General features: G+C 35.8%; 1 protein-coding gene, 2 long non-coding RNA genes and 1 pseudogene across 4 annotated transcripts; 2 read left to right on the top strand and 2 right to left on the bottom strand.

Annotated features, from left to right (window-relative positions):
- Positions 1-313: 313 nt before the first annotated feature.
- Positions 314-5,011, top strand: LOC145801563 (uncharacterized). The gene is made up of 4 exons (XR_014343176.1): positions 314-482; positions 3,015-3,334; positions 3,447-3,493; positions 4,732-5,011. It is a non-coding gene; the product is annotated as an uncharacterized LOC145801563 (long non-coding RNA).
- LOC145801562 (UPF0481 protein At3g47200-like) lies at positions 1,739-2,607 on the top strand (annotated as a pseudogene).
- A 12,325-nt stretch (positions 5,012-17,336) lies between the features above and the next one.
- On the bottom strand, positions 17,337-20,844 carry LOC145800977 (kinesin-like protein KIN-6). Its single transcript, XM_082890905.1, has 6 exons — positions 20,676-20,844; positions 18,887-18,935; positions 18,581-18,782; positions 18,329-18,392; positions 18,100-18,153; positions 17,337-17,816 (listed from the first exon to the last, which is right to left on the bottom strand). Exons 1-4 carry the CDS (start codon positions 20,814-20,816, stop codon positions 18,383-18,385), a joined length of 402 nt encoding a protein of 133 aa, XP_082747031.1. The 5' UTR covers positions 20,817-20,844; the 3' UTR covers positions 17,337-17,816; positions 18,100-18,153; positions 18,329-18,382.
- Positions 20,845-20,857: 13 nt separating this feature from the next.
- On the bottom strand, positions 20,858-22,783 carry LOC145800976 (uncharacterized). Of its 2 annotated transcripts, none has more exons than XR_014341703.1 (4): positions 22,356-22,783; positions 22,009-22,237; positions 21,111-21,161; positions 20,858-20,955 (listed from the first exon to the last, which is right to left on the bottom strand). It is a non-coding gene; the product is annotated as an uncharacterized LOC145800976 (long non-coding RNA). The 2 variants fall into 2 exon arrangements; XR_014341702.1 differs by having other exon boundaries at positions 22,009-22,232.
- Positions 22,784-23,358: the final 575 nt, after the last annotated feature.

Here is a 23,358-nt window from a genome sequence, read left to right as displayed (position 1 = left end):
CTCATTTTTTTAAATAATAAAGGATATTTTACAAATCATGATTTTTATTAGAAAAATAACATTTATTACTATTTATTTTAGCAAAACTTACTTTTTGACAATTTGAGCCTAATTTTTTTTATTCTTTATTTTAGTTTATTTAATTGACAATTGAGATTTAAAAAAAAAAAAATTTAACCGGATCTATCATATTTCATAAGTGCTAAAAAAAAGTCTAAATGTACAATAAGAAAATTGTTTGAGACCCAAAAAAAAAAAAAAAAAAAACGACCACAATTGTATCACAATGATGTTTTATCACATGTGTATTTGCTATAGGGCCTAACTCCCTTGTCAAACAGACGCAGAGGTAGGCCATCCATGGCGAATGATTCTGATTCAGAGCAATACTTTTAATTTAGGGTTCATCGCAGCAAGCAAAATGGCGGAGAGTATGGGTCGGACGTCTTGTTCCTCTTTCAGGGCTCAATCACAACCACGAGGTACTTTCAATTTTGGGGCATATATAGTTGTATATCGCAATTCGTAATGATATTCCAAGTCTCTCTCTCTCTCTCTCTCTCTCTCTCTCTCTCTCTACTATTTTAATTCCTCCTAATCAAGGGTTTCTTAGAGTAATGGATATGTATGTATATTAGCGGTGTATGTAAACACCGTGTTTGTAATTTTATACCTAGATTTTTGGATGATTTGGTGAGTGAGGCAATTTGATAAATGAGAAAAATCATTAATTTTAAGTAATTGAATAGTTATTATATATGATTAATAAAGGGCATTCTTGTGAAACAAAGAAAAGTTGTGACAGTGTTCAATAGAATAAATACGTATATGATATATCTATTTGTACATGTATCTATAATTTTAACAAATAGTGTAAATTTTGGGAATTTATATGTATTTATAACTATTCCTTTTGTTTTTGGCCAATTTAGAAAATAAAATTTTATGGGTGGTAAGTACCAACATTTGTTATCAAGAGTGTATAAGACTGGAAAATGTAATTGAAGAATTTGCGCCATTATTTTTATGATCTGGCTTCTGGACCACCAAATGAGTGCTTGTGTCATCTCAATGCTTCTAAACCACCATTCTCTTTCTAGAGAGTATTCTATGTTGTTCCTATTATATATTTTTGTTCCTAGGAATGGGAAAACTGAATTTGACAAGGTTAGGACTGTACCTTTTCTCTTTCTAATAGGGATTAAATTGGGCATATTTTTTAGTAAAGAACCCTTGACCTCTCACAACTTTTATGGCGGAATGGGAAAACAAATTCAAAAATATTTTTTTTGGCGAAAACAAAATTAAAATAGAGAGGGTATGTAATGAAGCACTACCATGTTTAAACTCTTCTTTATTGGATTTAGTCCTTTACCTACTCTACAATACTGTTTAAAAACTCAAATTCACCAGTTATGAACCTGTGGAACACTTTATGAGAAACATGAAGGTGCCATATGATTTTTATTATAGTATTAAATTTGCTTTATTCGAAGCACATTTGAATTGGATTACCTACTTTGAAAATGCATTCAATAAAGAGAAAAAAAAAAAAAAACTTTCCACAAGATTCAGCAGTGGGAGATTATTGAAGAATGCTTTATAATATTGTATAGGTTTAAATGGGCTTTAGTTATCTGGAGCACACATGAACTGGAGTGTCCTTGCTTCAAAACCAGAAAATGCATCTAATACCTAGTTTGATAAACCAGAAAGCAAGATATTTATCAACCAAAAAAAACAGAAAGCAAGATACTTGTTTTCAACCAACAAGCTACCACTTAATCCACAGACCTTCATTACTAATTATCCTCATAGTTAGTGTATGCAGTATATATAGGGCATATTAAGTTGCTTAGCTTATACCAACAATGGCGTGTAAAAGTCAGAAAGAAATTGTTGCCGATGAGGATAAAACAATGAGTATTGAGATCAAAGAGGGTGCTGAGAGAGATATTTCCTCACTTAGCAGCAATAAGTGGCTAAACTTCATAATAGATGCTAGAGGCGAGTCTCCATCTAGAAGCATCAACTCACTGAAGCCCAAAATACAGAAGGTTCAACCTATGCTTCGCGAGGTTGAATCCAACAAGAAGTGCTATGATCCCCGGGTGGTTTCAATCGGTCCCTACCACCATGGGAAACCAGAGCTCAAAGCTGGTGAAAGGATCAAATTCCACTGGCACGACAGTATTTCAAAGACCATAGTAACGCAACGGTCCCTGAATTATATAAGGAGGTGGTCAATGTGGCTGGTGAAGCCAGGAAATGCTATGTCGAGGGCTTGACAGATTTCACCGATGAGTCATTTGCCCTTCAGTGCATTTACAGCATTGTATATGCAATTCCCGCGGTTTTGGAGATAATTCACCATGCTCCTTTGGTGTGGCGAGACTTGTTCTTGTTGGAGAATCAACTCCCTTTCGTAGTGCTCGAAGTGCTAATGCGCTTGGAATTTAAAAAACACGGGTGAAAAAATGATCACGGCTTTCATCAAGTGCATTAGGGGCGAGCCTGGTGAAAGAGGTGGGCTAATGGAAAAAATTGAAAACTTCTTTTAGAAGAATGTTGCGGACACAAACTCGTCGCGAGATAATGCAACAAAGGAATTCTGAAGACAACATAAACCCCCCCCCCAATTCATCTTCTTGAACTCTTTGGCAGGCAATATATTGATTCAACAACTTCTTCCATAGGGTGTCACATTTCCAGTGATTGGTACTCTCATCATCATTACCCATGCCCTTCAGTCATGGACCTTAAGATGGTGGGGATCCGATTCAGGCCTTCCTATCGCTTATCAAACATAGCATTCAAGTCTACGTGGACTGGCAGGATATTGATACTTCCTAAAATAAATATTGACGATGCAACCATTTCTTTGCTTCACAACTTGGTTGCTTATGAACACTGCCCTGATACCTTTGCTATATACTTATGGGTGACAAATTATATATGCTTTCTAGATTCGGTCATTGATTCTACTAACAATGTTAAGGAGCTGAAATATGCAGGTATCATCACCAATTTTCTCAGGAACGATGAAGAAGTTGTGAAAGCAATCAGTAGAATGGCTGCTGGGTTAGTCCCAGATACAAGTTATTTTCGCGTCATGTCGAGTATCAAAGAATACCGCAGCCACAAGGGAAAGATCTGGATAGCATCTTGGATTGTTGAAGTGATGTGTGACCATTCTAGGAGCCCCTGGACTGCCATTGCTGTCCTTGCTGCATTGTTTGCTCTTTTTTTGACCGCCGTTCAGACATATTTCGCTACCTTCACTCATACTTAAGTGCCAAGAATCTATACGCTTCAAAGCAATGGAGGATAAAATGTAAGTTCTCTTGATTTCTTTCTTGATTGTAGCAGATATTTCATTCTACATAATAATAAATAAATAAATAATTTCTTGACTTATTAAGCATATATTTCCCAAATCATGATAGGTAACTGAAATGTTCGAGTGCTCCTCGGAAATGTCTTCTTACTTTAGGTATGTCTCCTACTTGTGTGCCAGTTTCTCCTTCAACATACAATTCTTCTCCTTACACAAAAACTAATCATAAGACCAGATACATAGATGCAGAACTCAAATAAAGGTGAGATTCACCTCATGTGAGAGGGTTGCACATGATTCTGTGATCAATTTTTGTATTCCTAGATTTTTTCTTCAACAAATATTGGTTTTAGTAATGAAAAATTCAATTCATATAAAAATGTACAATAAGAATGATGTAAGAATTTTCTATTTATATATCATCACTACTTGATAATTATTTGTTGTCATTCCTAAAAACATATATCGTCACCTGGAAAATATATATTAATGTTTTCTTCAGTTTCTTTAAAACTTCATTTGTGAAATGGAACTATGGGTGGATATATATTGAGAAAGTATTTTATATTGCGGCTATGCCATGTGTCCATTATTTTCATTGTTTGACATGTGGTAAAAAGTGAGTCCGAAGTTTGTTGTAGTTGAACACTCAGCACCTCAGGTCAAGTACAAAGCAACTCATTCACTCCCACTTTTACTATATACAATCAATGAATGAAACAATATACCACGTTATCTCAAGCCCATGACAATTTCGTTAGATAAAATACTTTCTCATGTAACATGATGGGTTCCTCCTTTTTTAAAACATAATGACCACACATACACATGACATTTATTATATGAACACTGATAGAAGGCAAAGTAAAAAGGGTGAAGTAAATGCTAGTGATAAATAGCATTCCTCAAAATAAAATAATAGATAAGTAAAAATTGAAAAGTAGGACATTACAAATTAATAAGAATAGTAAGGTTGGAAATAATGTCATACTTAGAATCAAAGAAAATTGACTTAAGTAGGGGAGTGCATATGTCATGTCATATATGATCTATGAATACCTACAAAATTGAAAAGAAAAATTTATACGACAACTATAATACCAATGATATTTTACAGGACAAAATATTGAGTGACTAAAAAAATAACATGTTCATAAATGAATGAAATAGAGATGTGGATACTTAGATGAATGTGTGGTAATAAGAGTACTACCAATTGAGTACAAGTTGGAAAAAAAAATATTAAAAGAAGATTTGTTCATTACCATCAAAACCAACAATACAGTAAAATATGTTAGAATATATTCAAGCTGCTTTGCTTTTCATGCTCTCTCCCTCTCTCTCATGCACACACTTAACTGTTGTTTCAATGACATTTTTATTTAATATTGAAGGTGTTTGATGTTTGAAGTTTAAGACATGATGGGATGGCAAAGCTTTCAGAAGGGAATAAATGACTGTGGTTGTGGCATTGCCTTAATATCAGGGTGCTCTGTTTTACCCTGCTCAGAGTGGCATTTCTACTATAGCTTTTCATTTGAAGTCACTGTCTTGGTGTGTTTATTTGTTTGGTGACTATTAATGTGGCATTGTTCTATAATAAGGGTACTTTGTTTCTGCTCTGTTTCTACTTATTGTTGCATTGTAGTGTATGGTTTTGTTTGGTTTTGTTTTGATTGATACTCTGATGCTCCTGTGCAGTTGGTATCTTGCTAACCGGGAGTTTGTCTTGATAGGAGATTAGGAGTATGGTGTATTCTTGGTGTTTTTCTGGAGATTGAGTTGATGTATCAATGATATGTTCACTTATAATGTTTATTAATAAAACTTTGATTTTGTTGATAAAATAAAAATGAAAATGAAAAAACACACCCTAACAAATTTTTCCTTGAGGGTATTTTTTTATCACTCCACAAATATTTTATTTTTTATTTTACTCAATTTCACAAATTTTTCCTAGAGGGTATTTTTGATCACTCATAATGGTGTCTGAATTTTTTGGCACCTAACATTAACGTTACTGTGATATATAGTAAGGTAACTATATTCACCAGTATCAAGCACTTTCTAAAAAATTCTATGACAAAATTTTTACATGAATTTGAATTGGTCATTCGAATTTAAATCATCGTTTAAAATAATATTGGGAGAGGTGTCAATATTTATCTCGGAATAATAGCATTAGGATGCATATCCAGAATCTGGTGTTGTGGTTATGAATTTTTGGAAATCATCAACCTTAAACAAGAACTTTGTTGCAGCGGAATTGGTTGTATTGGCTGTCAGTCGGCCATGTCAACAGTGAATCAGCTATGAAACAATTCATATTGGGTACTGGCAGATATGTATTGGGTCAATCAACTGAGTTTTTGTTTTAGAACAAAAACTCGTTGGTACATATTGGTGTAGATAGAAGAGGTTGATAAAACAGGAACCAAATATCTGTTTTCAAAACCTATCTTTTGGTATGTATGTGAAAAACATGTTGCTAGATTTACATAAAACCGAGGGACAGGATTTCTTTTAAAGAGTAACATGAACACCAAATTTGGAATATATGTGAAACAAGCTTGTGACTTTTACATACATAAAAAGAAAAAAAGACTAGAAACAGAACAAAGAAATGGTCAACTTCATTTTTGTTTTCATGAAGATTCTTAAACAGATAATAACACTTGTAAAGTGTTTTTTGATCTAATACAATACAAAATAATTGCTAATTAAAGTACTTTTAAGGTCTCCTTTAAATTTCAAAACTGCAAATCTTAAGCAGATAAAGAATCATAAGCTAAAAGTTATATTATCTCTTGCTAGATTGTGTATATCCTCCTACCTACCTGCTGACAATGTTGGCTCCATCTTGTGACAGTGAGCTGAGTGTGTGAGAATTAAAATAATTTTAACTCAGAAAAAAGAATACCTCCTGCCATGATATTCAAGCCTTTGAATCTTTATCCTTGAATAATCAAATCTTGAATGTATAAACAAAACCCACTCACTGAACACTTTTACAGAACCATATGAGAAAAGTAGAAGGAACAAAGTTTCAAACATATTCTATTCATAAAACAACCTCTGTATTTGATGGCTATCACAGGCATTTATATAGATAGGCTTGGACTCATATCCAAATGTAACTCCCTATAACTTCCCACCATCAGGGAAGTTTTAAGGTCCCATGAAACCACCATATGGGATAGTGAACAGACATTAGTTACCCATTAACCATTAAATTAATTAAATATATATAATATAAATAACTAAATAAATAAAATAAACATGTGGCATATGAGCCACTTTATGGATATTCTTACATTCTCCCACTTGGCACATATAATGCATGTTGTTGACTGTCGGGTAACTAACAAACTGATTATGGCCATTAAATAAAAATACCCAAACCTTAGAGCTATAATACACGAATCATGTCGGTTGTACTCTATCAATTAAGTATTTCCTTTCATGTACTACATTGTATCACACTCTCAACTTTATGTGGTGTCATTCTTTATGAATAACTTCTATTAAGTTATTCTGGGGTCCAATGATCCCTATGGATCAATAGTCCCAATGGACTGCATAGCATCACAAATACTTTAGGTGCACAAAATGATACTTTTCACTAATAATAATCAAAATGTCATGACAAAACAAAATAAAACAACAACTAGAAAAATTATTGAGCTAACCAATCAATCTCATGCCCTCAACGTGTTTTGAAAACACCTTTACAGAAAGACTTTTGATCATGGGATCTGCAACCTTCATATCGGTACTAATATGTTCAATACTGACTTCTTGCTTCTTAACACGGTCTTGAACAACAAGATACTTTATGTCAATATGCTTGCTTCGGCTACCACTTTTGTTGTTGTTAGAGAAGAAAACCGCAGTCGAATTATCACAGTAAACCTTTAATGGCCTAGAAATTGAATCCACAATTCGAAGCCCTGTGATAAAATTCTTTAACCAAATAGCCTATGAGGTTGCTTCAAAGCATGCTACAAACTCTGCTTCCATTGTTGACGATGCAATTATCGTCTCTTTGGCACTCTTCAATGAAACAGCACCGCCTGCTAGCAGATAAACATATCCTAAAGTGGATTTTCTGGAATCTTGACAACCCGCAAAATTCGAGTCTGAATATCCAACCACCTCAAGACAGTCAACATACTTGTAAGTAAGCATGTAGTCCGTGGTTCCCTTTAAGTACCTCATGATTTTCTTTGCAGCTTTCCAATGTTCCATTCCTGGATTACTTTGGTATCTTCCAAGCATCCCAACTGCAAATGCAATGTTAGGTCATGTACAAACCAGAGCATGCATTAAACTGCCTACGGCAGACGCATAGGAAATGCTAACCATTTGTTCATTTTCCAAATCATTTTTCGAACATTGATTTAAACTGAATTTGTCACCCTTTAAAATGGGCGCTGCATTAGAAGTGCAATCACTCATCTTGAATTTCTCCAAAACTCTTTCAATGTAGGCTTTATGAGACAGTCCTAATGTGCTTTTGGATCTATCTCTATGAATCTCTATGCCAATAACATAAGAAGCTTCACCCATATCCTTCATTTCAAAATTTTGGGAAAGAAATTGTTTAGTATCATGCAACAATCCCAAATCATTAGATGCAAGTAAAATGTCATCCACATGTAGAACTAGAAAAATGTATTTGCCCCCACTAACCTTAAGGTATATGCCGTTGTCCGCAACATTCTCCGTAAAATCATATGAAGTAATAACATTGTGGAACTTTAAATACCACTGTCGGAAAGCTTGTTTTAGTCCATATATGGATTTCTTGAGCTTGCAAACTAAGTGACTATCTTTATTAGAACAAAAACCTTCAGGTTGCTTCATGTATACTTCTTCCACAAGATCCCTATTCAGAAATGTCGTTTTCACATCCATTTGATGTAGCTCTAAATCAAAATGAGCCACTAATGCCATGATAATTCTAAATTGAATCCTTTTTTGAAACCGAAGAAAATGTGTTATGATAATCGATGCCTTCTCTTTGAGTGAAACCTTTAGCTACGGGTCTGGCTTTATATCGTTCGACATTGCCATTTGAGTCTTTCTTGGTCTTATAGACGCATTTACAGCCAACCGCTTTAACTCCTTTACGTAACTCGACAATTTTCCAAACTTGATTCTTAGCCATAGATTCCAACTCTTCCTTCATGGCATCATACCATAATTTAGAATCATGCTTATTCATGGCATTGGAAAATGAAATAGGATCATCTTTAGGTCAGATGTCAAAATCAGACTCCATTGAGTATACAAAATAATCACCAGAAATTGTTGACTTTCTAGCTCATGAGGATCTTCTTAATTCTGTAGTCTCAATTGGGACTTGAGCTACAAACTCTATGTTGACTTGTTCCTTTTATGGTGGAAGTTCTTGAATTTGTTGATTTTCAAGGATATCAGGTTGATTATCCTGAAAGACAACCAATTCACCTATATTCACAAGTGTTGTATCTAGATCCCGTGATTCCTTTCACTCTATCTTTCGAGGGTAACTCCCACTAGGGTCAACTTCCTCAATAAACTTAGCATTTCTAGCTTCAACAATTCTAAGTGAATTTGAAGGACAATAAAATCTATAACCCTTGGAGTTTTCCGCATAGCCTAAGAAAAAACCACTAACTGTTCTGGGGTCCAATTTCTTTAAATGTGGGTTATACACCCTCACTTCAACTGGACAACCGCAAACGTGTAAGTGTCTTAAACTTGGCTTCCATCATTTCCATAACTCAAACGGTGTTTTGGGAACAACCTTGGATGGAACCCTGTTTAAGATATACACAGCGGTTTTCAAAGCTTCACTCCATAAATTTATAGACACATTAGAATAACTAAGCATGCTCCTTACCATGTCCATAAGTGTTCGGTTCCTTCTTTCAGCAACACCATTTTGTTGTGGTGTGCCAGGCACTGAATATTGTGCAATAATGCCTTCTTCCTTAAGGAACTTAGCAAATGGACCTGGTAATTGTCCTAATTCTGTGTACCTCCCATAATATTCTCCACCCCTGTCTGACCTCACAATTTTAATTTTCTTTTCTGTTTGTTTCTCTACCTCTGCTTTATAATCTTTAAAGGCATCAAGTGCCTCGGCCTTATCAAACAAGAGGTAGAGATACATGTATCACTTGAAGTCATCAATAAATGAGATAAAATATCTCTAACCATTCAAACAAGGTGGAGTAAATGGTTGTAGACGTGCCCGAACATCCCGGCCCCGCGCGCGAATATGGCACGAAATCCGTTTTGTTCATTAGCTACTTCAGTTCGGACTCAATGTCACGGTTCTGAATCTAATCTTGCAAAGTGCAGTGCAAGATTGATAAATCACCAAAGAGTCCAATCCGGCAAATCGTTTTGGAAAACTAATTTTTATAAAGAAGTGCCAAACATGGACTGCTTTGCCAGATACAGAGTCGCCACCTAAATATTTTATTTTGAAAGAAATTTAGGAAACCCTGACTCGTGCCTAAGGCCACGTGTCCGTCATCACCAAAGTTGTCTCGGCTCGGGAACTTGGGTCCGAAAGGGAAGGTCATCCAATGAGCACCGCCGCTCGGCCGATCAAAGATCGGCCTGTACTAAGCATGATATCTTGTTTTTTAAAACACATGTGTTCTTATTCCGGTTATTAACCTAGAATTTACTATGTGATGCGCACAACATACAAGTATAGACTAGATCGCCTATGTTTGAACAAAACATCTCATGTTTGTTTGTTTGAAAATGGTTTGAAGGTGCTACTCGCAAGTAGTCTAAGACGTGAATTGCCACCCTCAAGTGGGCTTAGAAAATATGATTTTGCTACTCTCAAGTGGGCTTAAAACTCGCATTTCAATGAATTGTTCCAATTCAAGTAATCCAACCTTCACTCATAGGCATTCAGACAGTTAAACACTTAAGCAGTTAGCCTCATGGCAAGCATGCTATCATGGCAACACTCACACTCATGCAAGATGCTAAAGCATAAACACTTACAGTGTACTCCGAGCCAAAACAGAGAACTAGTTAGAAATCATGCATGATCCTAGTTCATGTTAAGATGGCTAATGCAACACATGCAAAATGCAACTTAGAAATAGGCTCGGCTATTCTAAGATGTCATATGAAATGTAACTTGATAACATGTATTCAAATCGGAATTGAAATACAATGCAGTTTGTATGATGTGTCGAGCCCGGTGCATGCAAGACAAATGAATGATGCAAACATGCGAGCATAAGGATGCTAATTGAAATATGACCTAGAACTAACCATCGTAAGCGGTTAAGTAAAAGGGAGAAAGACGTGGGGTTAGAAGACATTCAGACACTCATGCACACTTATTACAAAAGTTGGCCCTCTCGACGGAGGGTTCGAATGAATACGCTACACTAAGCTACGCTACTTAGTTACAAACCGAAACTAATTAACTAACAAGCTAATTAACTATTACAAAATTGAATCGAAACAAATAGCTATACTAAGCTAATTGGAATATTACAAAACAAATCAAATGGTTAAGTTACACGAACTAATCAACAGCAATGAAATGGCCTCGCGGGCGAAAAAGAGATGCATGCTCGGTTGGCTTCACTCGGAAATCCATTGCCATGCCTCATGTTGCCTCTATTTGCACACTTCTGCACCTCTGAAAATTATGCCAACTTCTGTGATGCTTCTGAACCATCTCATGGACACTCTGAGAGGTCATCGACCAAGAGGGGTGGCCATCGGCCAGTGGATAATGGTCATCGACCAATTTGGAGACCATCAGCCAAACATTGTTAGCCGATCGGCATACTTCATAACCGATCGGCTATCTCTTCCTGCAAACTGCTCCTTTTGCTGCAATAGAGCACAAATAGAGGCATGGCAATGTATTTGCAAGAAAAATATTGTGCAACTACACCCCTTATCATGTCTAAGGCTCAAAGGTGTGTAGTGTTCGGCTCTCGAGCCATCAATCACGCATTTCGATGCATGATGGCCAAAGAGGCCGAGTTGCACAAATCAATATGGATAAAATGCACAAAAACACATAAATTCCTTAACCTCTATCATGCATGATCAAGAGGGTCGGAGACCGAGAATTGAAGCACGTTTCATCACTTTAAGTATGAAACGTCCCTCGTTCCTCGTGCTTAGCTTAACACCCAAAACCAAAGACAATGCAATGCATGCAACAAGGAGATGCTATGCAATGCAACATAAGCATGTCAAATGCAATGTAACAAGCATGCAAAATGCAATGCAACCTAAACATGTAAACATGCAATGTACCAAGCATGCAACAACATGCAAAAATCATGCAATGCAACAAGCATGCGACAACATGCAATGCGACAAGCATGCAACAACGACAAAATAGAACAAGCATGCAACAACATGCAAGATGGACTTAAACCAAAATAGACAGACCTCAATCATGCCCAAATCAGTGGCCAAAATGCCAAGACTAAGGCAACAAAAGGCGAAACATGCAAGCACACATATTGGTCCACAAGCTAGGCAACAAGAACACAACCCTTAGAGGCACTCAAAGGGTGACAAAAGTGGAAGTGTAACAACACTATACGTTCTGAAATTAAGTATGGAATGATGCCAAATCAACCAAACAAGACAAGTATAGCATGTAAGAAAGCTCAAAGCTTGAAACTAGCATAGGAACTTGTACCAAAGCCACATGAATCAAACCCCAAAGGGCCAAGGACAACCAAAACAGTCCTAGATCATGCCAAAATGAGTCTAAAACATGCATGGGCCAAAGCTAAAACAAGCCAACATGAAGGGCATAAGGCATGATGCATATAAGGCCAACCAAGAGGATTACACTACAACTCCCAAGACCAAACATGGCATGACTTAACCAATAAAAAATAGAGTTATGGCATGTCAAAATAAGCCCAAAAACCCACCGAGATGGCAGCTCAAAGGCCTAAGCATAGAGGCATGCACAATGACCCACTCTTAAGGCATAAAATACCAACTCTTCAAAGCATTGAAAGAATGACAAATTTGAGGGCATGGTAATGGAACATGCTCTGAAATTATACAACAAATGATGCCAAATCATGAAAGTAGCCCAAGCAACGCATGCTAGTGACTTGGAAATTCAAAGCTAACAAGCTATAATGCACTATGACTATACAAAGCATGGCATACATGATCAAGACAACACAAATTAGAGCTTAATCATGGTAAAACAAGGCTAAACGCTTCTTGGAGTTGAGCCAAAATATGCAAGAATGATGGTCCAAACACAAGATGCATGTTAAGGCAATAGAGAGGATTGCACTACAAGTGCATGGTGCATGTAAGAGGCTATCAAACCAACCTTAGACAAAGTTGTAACATGCTGAAATAAGGCCTAATACATGCTAAGATGGAGCCAAAACAAGCTTAACAAACATGTTACTTTTATGAGCCATTAATACAAGCATGCAAGACACAATGAGAGGGGACCCTCTCCTATTTGGGACCTCAAAACACCATTTCCACCACTGAAAATAGATTTCAGTGGTGAGAAGGCCAAAACAAGATGATCCTAATAGCTCAAAAAGGAAAGCACAAAACAAGGCCAAACAAGGCCTAAGAGGGGTTAGACTACCCCCAACACAAAAGTGACCTTAAACAAACATCACAAGCATGAAAAATCAGAACTTTTTACAATAGAAAGTTAAGCTTAAATTAGCATGCAAATAGGTGTAAAAGCTTAAGCCAAAACAAGGGATTAAAAGGTTAGTTTCTCACCCTTAAAGAACACCTTCAAGAACACAACTCCAGCAACTTTTCTTGGATCAAAATCAGCCCAAAAACACTAACAGCAGCTCCTAAGGACCTCAGCAACAAAAGGATGGTGTTCTAGTAGGTGCTTTAGTGCAAAAGTATGAAGAAAATGCACTTTTGAGCACAAACTAGGGTAAATATGGAGAGAGAGAGAGAGAGAGAGAGAGAGAGAGAAAGGAAATATATATATAGAGAGACAGATATATATGTTTTTTATATCAAAATCTCAGAACCTTTGGAAAATGAGAAGGGCCTCCCTTCTTATAGAAATTCAATTCTCAAGCTTGTTGAACAAGCTTGATTCTTGATTCAATCCCTCCATACACGTGTATGGAGGATGAGAATTGTGCTCACCAACTGTCACAGCTGGCACAAAAATATCTGCAAAAGTAGGTGGAAAGGTCTCGGCCAAGAAATATGCCGATTGACCAAAAAGAGTGCCGATCGGCCACCACTTATGGCCGATGGCAAAAAAACAAGGCCGATGGCACAAGGCCTTAGCCGATGGGTTGTAGGGATGACCAACAAGCCACCCTCTTCCCTCAGAAGCAAAAACCACAAGTCCTTGGTCCACAACCAAGCACAAAACAAACAAGTTGAGAGATCCTAAGGCAAGGCGCGCAGCCGAGACCTTCGGGAACTCAAAACAAACACGAGCATGGATGATCATCGAGTGTTCAAACGATGACGTCCAAGTCTTGAGAATGGTCAAAAATGGGGTGTCTACAATGGTCCGCAAATATCAGTGTGTATGATTCTAAGAATTCCCTCACTCCTTTTGGCACCTTTACTGGTCTTGTTGGTCTGCTTTCCTTTTATACAGTCCACACAAATACCAAAGTTGGTAAAATCAAGAGTCGAAAGGACTTCATCATTAACCAACCTCTTTATTCTCTCAATGGAGATATGTCCCAATCTCCTATGCCAAAGAATAGAGGAGAACTCATCAACAATATTACACTTAATGCCAATATCACCATGCAAGGTTAAAAAATTTTGTTCAAAAACAGGATCTAGATTTAATTTGTACAAACCATTAATTAAAGTACCAAATCTTACAGAAATAGAGTCTTTAAACAAACTAAAATTTGCACCAACAAACTGAAATTCAAATCCAAATGGTACTAGTCTAGAAACAGAAATTAAGTTTTTTGAAAAAGATGGAATGTAAAATGCGTTTTCAAGATCCAAAACAAAGCCATTTTTTAAAACAAGTCTGAAAGTTCAAATAGCTTAGATGTACGAATGCATGCCATTGCCCGAATAGATGCCTTGTTCACTTCCCATCGGTTTCCTTAGGTTGAGGAAGCCTTGCATGGTATTAGCAATGTGAATTGTAGAACCCGAATCAATCCACCAATCATATTGATGAGTATTAACAAAATTAGATTCATAACACACAAGAGATATGAGATTACCTTTCTTCTCAATCTCTGAGGACTTAAGATGAGCTGCAATGTCTCTCATTTCCATAATGTGCTCACGCACACTCCTAGAATTATTATGCTTCATTCCTGATAGTTTGTTCATTAAGTTGCTTGCCAATGCTTTGTCAGAACTAACAAATTGCTCTTCAATAGCCCTCATGTAGTTCTTGACCTTATCCGATGGTGGGATTGAGCCCCTAATGCTCTGGCTGATATGTGCCTTTATGAGCATTAGGCTTAAGCAATTGGATTGCTCCCACTTATCATAAGCACTCTTTTCTGCAACGGAACTCTCGTCCGTGGGTTCAGGAGGTTCATCCACACGGAGTGCTAGATCGAGGTCCATGCACCCTAATGTTAGAAGGATTTTGTCCTTCCAGTCCGAAAAATTATCACCGTTTAAGAATGGAATACAAGAAGACTCAATAGATAGTACAGAGGTAGAAATCACTGCGATTACCAAGAACATTACTAATGTTTTGAAACAATAACTATAGTCTGAATCAACCAATGTCAAATTCAGTAACAAATCTAAACCTTCCTATGGGTAGAGGTCAGTAAACTGTATTAGATTTGCTATTACTTTATAATAAGACTAATGGGTTCTGAAATATTTAAGGAAAAGAAAACTCATACATGTGGGTTAAGAGTGTTCAATCCCTTTAATACGCAATCCATTATCTTATTCCAATTAAATTTCATAAATAATTACTTTCCTGTGGGACTAAGAAATTATTTATAAAACAAAATTGCAATGTAAAAATGCCAAATTAATTTTTAACTTTATGTGATCAAATACTGAGGATCACATCTTTATGTTTTAAGATGCTATGGCTACTCTTAAAACAGAATAAGATTTTTAAATATGGCATAATTTATTAATGTGAGCAAATCCTTATAGTCACAACAAATACATAATCTTTCAATGCACATAATGTATAATACATACAATCATAGTAATATCACATGAAAAATCCCAAGATCAAACACATGTAATTCAACCTTATACTAGATTTTGCTTAAAAATTGGATCAAAATAAATTCCATAAGCCCAACACATAGTGTATACATGCTCTTATTTCACATGAATTTTCAATGCATAAATAATTACCTTAATGCATGTAATATAATTTACATTATTTTAGATAACATGCCAATGAATCTCAAAAATTATAAAAATTATAAAAGAACATGTTATAATTCACTGTATGAAATTCAATTACATTTGCTCATTACTTTCACATGCAACTACAATAAAATGTCTTTCATAACATGTCATTCCTACTATTATATTTAACCATAAATTAAACTGGCGTAGGTTTCAAAGGTTAAGGCTAAATATTGATCTACTCATAACCACATATACAGGACTAATTGTCTAATGCATATAAAGTTATCAGAATGCATAGTATTTGATCAACATTAAAACCATAATCACAAAAGTCCAAAAATAAAGGAAGCAATTATAAATCAATGTGATCTCCACAAGTAAAACCCAATAAAAGTTGATCATCTGCTACTTTCCACATTTATTATACATATAAATTCACTAAATCAATGGAAAGAAAAATAGTTTTTTTTTTAAAGAATAAAATTTAGATTTTAATAAAGCTGATCCCACTAGAAATCTATTATTAGAGATGATGAAAAAAAAAAAAAAAAACTAGAAACAATTTGGTGATTCAATCCTTCCTTCCTCCTCCTTTTTTTTTTTTTTTTTTTTTTTTTTTTTTAATTACGCAGCAAGATATGCTTTATACCCGTATAGATATTAACCAATCTAGATGCCCCAAACCATTACACACTTGCAGAATCAATTTTGAATAGTAAAATTAAAATAAACAAGTTCCATGAATTCTCAAAACTGAGAAAAATAATTGAAAATAATTTTGGGTCTCTGATTCCTTATGCCACAGTAGTGTGCTGGTGATTAGGCCATTATATTATATGGATGGCATAAACGAAAACAAAATAAAATATGATCTAACAAGATATGGCCTCCGTAAATTACAGTAATCCTGAACAACAAACATAAGGAGGCTTTGATACCAATTGTGAGAATTAAAATAATTTTAATTCAGAAAGAAGAATACCTCCTGCCATAATGTTCAAGCCTTTTAGTCTTTATCCTTAAATGATCAAATATTGAATGTATAAACAAAACCCACTCACTGAACACTTTTACAAAACTATATGGGAAAAGTGAAAGGAACAAACACTACAGGAAATTCGTTTTAAAAACGCCGCGAAAAGCCTGAAAAACGCCGTAATATCTTATAGTAACGTGTAAAATTTTCGCCGCTGATAGGGCTGCCACAATAGCTACCCAACGTTTAAAAAACGTCGTTAAAAATATTAGACGGCGTTTCTTAAAACGCCGCAAAATCTTTGACGACCGTCTCACCCTCCGTCCCAAATTAACGTGTGACGTCACAATGACGTCATTTAGTGGCGTTTTTTCAAAAAACGCCACTGTTTTTTTATTTTTAAAATTTTTTAATTTGTGGTGACAATGTCGTCATTTTGTGGCGTTTTTTCAAAAAACGCCACTTTTTTTTTTTTTTTTTTTTCGGGGGGGGATTCTAAATTAATGCAGTTGCAAGTATACCTAGAATGAATATGTTCACATTTTATTTTCTGTCATTTTTTCCAAGTGTGTAGCATTTTAAAACCTGCAAATCAAGTAATGTCCTACATTTTAAAACCAGCAATTCATCAATCTCTTGATCTCTATGGGCTGTTCACCCCTTATTCAACATCAGTGATTATACCCAACAATAAAGTATATCTGGATCTCTGCAATTCAAGTCATGCCCCATAACAACACAGTATCATTGACTCTATTATCCAAAACATGTAGTTCATTTCTACCTAATGACAAAGTAAATTGAAAAACAAAACAGTTGTGATTTACAGAAAAATGAAAAAAAACTATCGTCTGTGTTTCCTAAATCGCTCCGAACTTAGGGAGCAAGCAAATCATATCTTTAGTAAGAGCAGCAATTTTCAGATTTTGCGTCTCCCAATTCTGTTGTGCACTGTGCACTATATTCGTCACTTGCTATTAAGCCGAAAGCAACGAGCAGCAAAAACATTTCTTCAAAATCTGATGTTTTGTAGCACAATGCTATTGTTTATCAACCTCTTGTAGTCTGAAAACTCCAAGTTAATTGCATTTCTCACCAATTATATTGAAAATATCAGCGACAAAAGCACTCTCCACAAAGCATCTCTCACCATTCCACCTAAGGGAAAGCAAATAAATACAGCAAAATTTCAGGTGAACACCTTCCCAATGCTGAATATTTTAATATAAATTGATGATGATCTAAATCCATATGCAATAGCCAAGTCAATCAAAGACTTAAAATGTTTATGACCATGCACATCATAGAACTCAACTAACTAGACTGAACCTGAAGCCAATCAACAAATAACATTAACAAAGAAATGTAAAACATCAAAAGAAAAAAGAACATTAACAAAGAAATCTAATGGAGTAATTCAATTGAATAAAATAATTCATACCAGCAGTAGTGTCATGTGTTGAACCAGTACTCGATGATGTATTAGGCAAGCTGCCTGGAGGATACCATGACATGAAGCAAGGGTGATAGAAAAAAATCACCTTATTCATTCTACTTCATAGATAACTTGTTGGTACATTTTCAAAAATACAATCAAGCTAGTAAACACAATTGAAACAGGATCACAAGAAAATGAGTCTTTAGCAACTTTTTGATGTAAACATGCTTACAAGTCTGGATTTGAGCGCCACATATTTTCCCCATTGCACTAAAATGAATCTCAATCAACTTCCCCTGCACCACATCAAGAAGAGTTGATCTGTATATCTTTTGAAGTAACTCATTTAAGTATTGCACAATGATCAACTCATTCAAGTAGTGTTCGTAAAGAATCTTTAAGCTAAAATGCATAACAAAAACCTTTGCATCCATAACCATATTAAAGCATCATATGCACACAATATATGCACACCAATTATTACCTCAAGTTTCCCCTTATATTCTTCAAGACATTCCATAAAGCTTTAGCAAAATTTTGCATAATCTTGTTTGTTCTTTCTTTTGCCAATTCAGTGGACCCTTCCTCAAGGGATGTACCATCATTTACTTCCCAATTAATAGTTGTTGCTAGATGATCTGAACATATCTGAGATTTAACCTCCTTGACCTCTTGTGGAAGGGTTTCTGTTTCAAAAGAAGCAAAATATATCCCATGTTCTTGATAGAAATCAAAGAGTAAAAAATAACAAAGTGGTGTAAGCTGAATTATAGGGTGCAATTCGAACAACCTTCTTTATCAACTTCACATTCATCTCCAGTACCCTTCCCTCCATGGGTCTGAAATAAAAGCCTAAAATTAACATGATGATAAAGAATGTACATAAACAATCCTGTAGTTACCAATACAAGGTGTAATCCATTGTCAGGAAAATAACTGACATATTAACCCCACATGCACAATGCCATAAGGGAACAGTATGGAAAAGTCCGGCATAACCTATTATATTATCATAATTTCAATTGTCAGGAAGATGACTCCTGTCTGGCCATTCCGCCTGGTCTATTATCATAATTTCAATTGAACTACAATGTCTTTTCCTCATTGTCTCAGCCCATGTTAGTTACAGTCTCCCTTCAACTAGCATTATCTTCAACATGGACCATCCCACCCTTCCTTGGTACCGACTGCAAGCTAATATATTTTTACATTTTAGATGCATATAGTCTAGAAGTCCCTATTAAAAAAAAGTAAAAAATAATAAATAAATGGATAAATCTGAAAAGGTTAGTTGACCTTTTTCAAATTTGATCCTTTTTTTAGGGTTTGTTTGGTGACGTTTATGTTTACAATTTTCTATTTATATTTACAATTTTCTAAAAAAAAAAAAAAAATTGAAAACTATAAACAAAAAATAAAAATCCATTTGGTATCTATTTTCATTTTCAAAAACTTATAAATAGTTTACAAAAGTTAGTTAATTTTTGTAACTACAAAAAAGTTGGTTTCACTTGTTTAGAAAAAAAAAAAGGTTTCATTCCTTCCTCATTCACCCATCCCTCCGACCACCACCCACCGCTTATTAGGACCAGCAGCCATCGACGGCCACCACCTCTTGTTAGAAACTACCTTCGGCAACCACCTGCAGCAGCTGGTTGGTTGCCAAAAAACCACCTTCGGCCATCACCTCCTGCAAGCAGCCACCACTTCCCACAGCAGACAATCGCCTCTGGCCACTGCCAACCACCTCTGGCAGCCAGCAACAACCTCCGGTCACCACCTCCAATAGATCACAATCAAAATCACCCATTCAAGGTCAGACTGTCTAAAAATGTGATATATCAGTTCCCTTCCACCACCAACTAGCAACCACCTCCGGCCACCATCTTCAACCCAACCACTTTCGGCCACCCCTTTCTGTTGTTTTTAAAACACATGTTGTACCAAATATGTTTTTGCTTACATTTTTTCCAAAAATAAACATAAACTTGTTCAATATTTTCTGTCAACAGAACAGGTAAACTGTCAACATTGTCAAGCGACACCTTATATTTTTAGATGTTTCTTGGACCAAATTGCCAAAAAAAAAAAAAAAAAAAAAAAAAAAAAAAAAAAGAGAAGAAGAAGAAGAAGAAGAAGAAGAAGAAGAAGAAAAAATCACTTAAGACAATAACTCATTTAAAAAATGAGCTGGCTTAACATCCGGTGCCAAAGTCAGGACTTGGCATCAACTATGAAACCACAAACAGGTTATATTCTGTGTATTAACTTCCTACTAAGTCTAAAATGTGCAGCTCCTCGTGTATCAAAAGAATGTTGCATGCCCTAGTAAGCAAGGAGAAGTCTAGTCATCACAATGACATGAATTTTCATGATCTTCCGATTTCATAACAATGTAATTGAAGGCATAAAACATATCCAGGGAATTGTTAGTTGCAGAGTTACAAGACCTCCCAAAAATGACCAGAGAGCACCCTTTAAAGAAACCTACCGACCTATTCCAGCTAAAGCCGAACTACACACTTATCCAATAAAATGAATATGTAAAAGATTTACATTCAGAAGGGCAGATTGAATACCGAACATGCTTCAAGGCAAGTAAGCTTCATTCTCTTGAGTTGTTCTGTTCTAGGCAAAGTCTGAAAATGCCTCTTAGTACAAAGCGAATTTAACGGTTGTTCGACATTATTAAACCTACACATATGAGCAATGATGCCCATCAGTTGTAAAGCTTATTATAAGTAGAAGGATATTTGGTAGTCAAGAAAACTTTTAATTGATTTTCATATAAGGTGAAGCCTGTCTTAGTAGAAAGGATGAATCAAGATAGTCTTCCTCTCCTGATTTCACAGTTAAAATCTGCAAATATACTAACCAATCAATATGACCAGCTCATAACATTATAAAAGTGCAAAAAAATTTAAGTAAACCATAAAGTGTCCTCTGAAAATTAGTGTTCCCAAAGTGTAATGTAAGAAACGATACAAACTAATGGTGTAACATAAACAGCATACCAAAGCCATTCGCTTTTTGCCTTCCAAGTAATCTCGTAAATACCGAGTTAACTGTTTACAAATTAACACCAAAGTCAAATTCAGGGTCCACTGAATTGGCAAAAGAAAGAACAAACAAGATTATGCAAAATTTTGCTAAAGCTTTATGGAATGTCTTGAAGCAATATAAGGGGAAACTTGAGGTAATAATTGGTGTGCATATATTGTGTGCATATGATGCTTTAACATGGTTATGGATGCAAAGGTTTTTGTCAAAAAAAACCCAAGGTAGGCTCAAATTGCAAAGTTTTGATGCAAAACATCATAACTAAATTATAGAACACGATCTACAAACTGCCCTTGAACACTATCTCCTGTTACCGCAAATCTCAAAGACGCCATTGTATAAACTTAAATTTGGGTAAACCACTAAAATCCCCCCCCCCCACCCATTTCCTTCACTCAAATTTCTATCCAATCAAAACTTGACAGGTGCTCTTACCCAAATTTGCCAAATTCTCCTTTACTCCCAACTCCTAGCATCCGCTCAAAACTTGACTCTTGGCAGTTTTGCTCTATTTTTATTTTTTATTTTTTAGATGGGGAATTTTACTCAAATTTTAGTTTATCCATTGGAGTGCTTCATATCAAATGAAGCTTTTCATTTAAACTTCTACTCTAATTTCTACTCAATTAGAGTACAAGTATAAGCAAGGCTTGGATGATAATCAATTTAAAAAAACTAATCAAGAAATTTAAAAAAATCACAAAATAGAATTAATGAAGCAATAATTGAAAGTGTAATTACTATGGATGATAAGTTCAGCACAAAATAGAATTTTCTTGCTATAAATGTTGGATCAATGAAATATTCTAAACAAAATTTCATATTAAAGCAACAAAAATGTTAATAATCTACCTTGAGAGCACCAGCAGCAGACAAAATCTGCTGTCCATGGCAGATTGATGCTACTGGCTTTCCAACCTCCATGAATTCCTTCACCAATTTAATAACTGACTCATCCAATGCTAGCTATTCTGGAGCTCTGCCTCCCGGGATCACAAGAGCATCATAGCTTGAAGCATTTAAACCTTCAAAACTAGCTGTTAGCGTAAAGTTATGACCTGGTTCAACGATCTGATCTGATCTAATTTGAAAATGAAAAAATTAGAGAGTTAATCAGCAGATTTGACAATGAGAAAGTAGACCAACAGAGATCGATCTGGTTCAAACTCGAACACTGATTAAGAGAATGAAAATTGTACCTGATATAAGAGCAACAGAGATCGATCTGGTTCGAGAATGATATCGATTTTGGATCTGCGATCTGATGAAGAACAGATCGAGTTTGAGTTCAAGTTCGATGAAGAGACTGATCAAAGCTCTCCAGTAACAGATCGATGAAGAGCAACAGAGATCGAGAGTTCGACGAATATACAATGCAAAATCTGCAATCGAGCAAGCGAGCGAGCGAGAGAGAGAGAGAGAGAGAGAGAGAGAGAGAAAGTGTGTGTGTGTGTGTCTTTGATCTGGTTCGATGAATATCAGTCGAGGGCTTTGGAAGACGGAGAGAGACCGAGCTACGGAAGAGACACAGAGAAAGTGAGAAACGGAGTATGGATGGTGTCAACATATACACCCAATACGACGCCGTTCAACTGAGCTCTAAGACAACATTTTGAAAACGTTGTCTTTCATCCATCTATAATGGCGTTTACAAAAACGCCATAAAAGAATCGCTGCGGTAGGCCCTTTTTCCTGTAGTGAAAGTTTCAAGCCTATTCTATTCATAAAACAACTTCTGTGTTTGATGGCTGTCACAGGCATATATATAGATAGGCTTGGACCCATATCCAAGTGTAACTCCTTATAACTTCCCACCATCAGGGAAGTTGTAAGGTCTTATGAAACCACCATATGGGATAGTGAACAGACATTAGGTACCCATTAACCATAAAACTAATTAAATATATATAATATAAATAACTAAATAAATAAAATAAGCATGTGGCATATGAGCCACTTTATGGATATTCTTACAGAGTGTTGTAATTCATAGCCCACCGAACCCACAACCGCCACAACTACAACCACAGCCACAGCCTAACAATGTGTGGCTAAGTGCGATAATGAATGAAGCATATGCCGACGGGGACCGAGTCCAACAAGAAATGCTATGTGCCACTGCGAGTTTCTATTGGTCCCTACTACCACGAGGACACATACCTCAAATCGTTCAAAAAATTCATATTTCAATTCACAAGGGAG

This window comes from Camellia sinensis, chromosome 10, assembly GCF_055761805.1.
Source record: "Camellia sinensis isolate YWXY chromosome 10, ASM5576180v1, whole genome shotgun sequence".
NCBI lineage: Eukaryota > Viridiplantae > Streptophyta > Magnoliopsida > Ericales > Theaceae > Camellia > Camellia sinensis.
The sequence above is the reverse complement of the archived record's forward strand: the minus strand, read 5'-3'. Positions and strand labels throughout refer to the sequence as shown.

Coding starts and splice junctions, on each gene's coding strand:
- LOC145800977 (XM_082890905.1), bottom strand. CDS start 20,816: ATGGGCATCATTGCTCATATGTGTAGGTTTAATAATGTCGAACAACCG. Junction 18,936..20,675: donor CTTGCCTTGAAGCATGTTCG/GTATTCAATCTG, acceptor CTTTTATTTCAG/ACCCATGGAGGGAAGGGTAC. Junction 18,783..18,886: donor ATGTGAAGTTGATAAAGAAG/GTTGTTCGAATT, acceptor CTTTTGAAACAG/AAACCCTTCCACAAGAGGTC.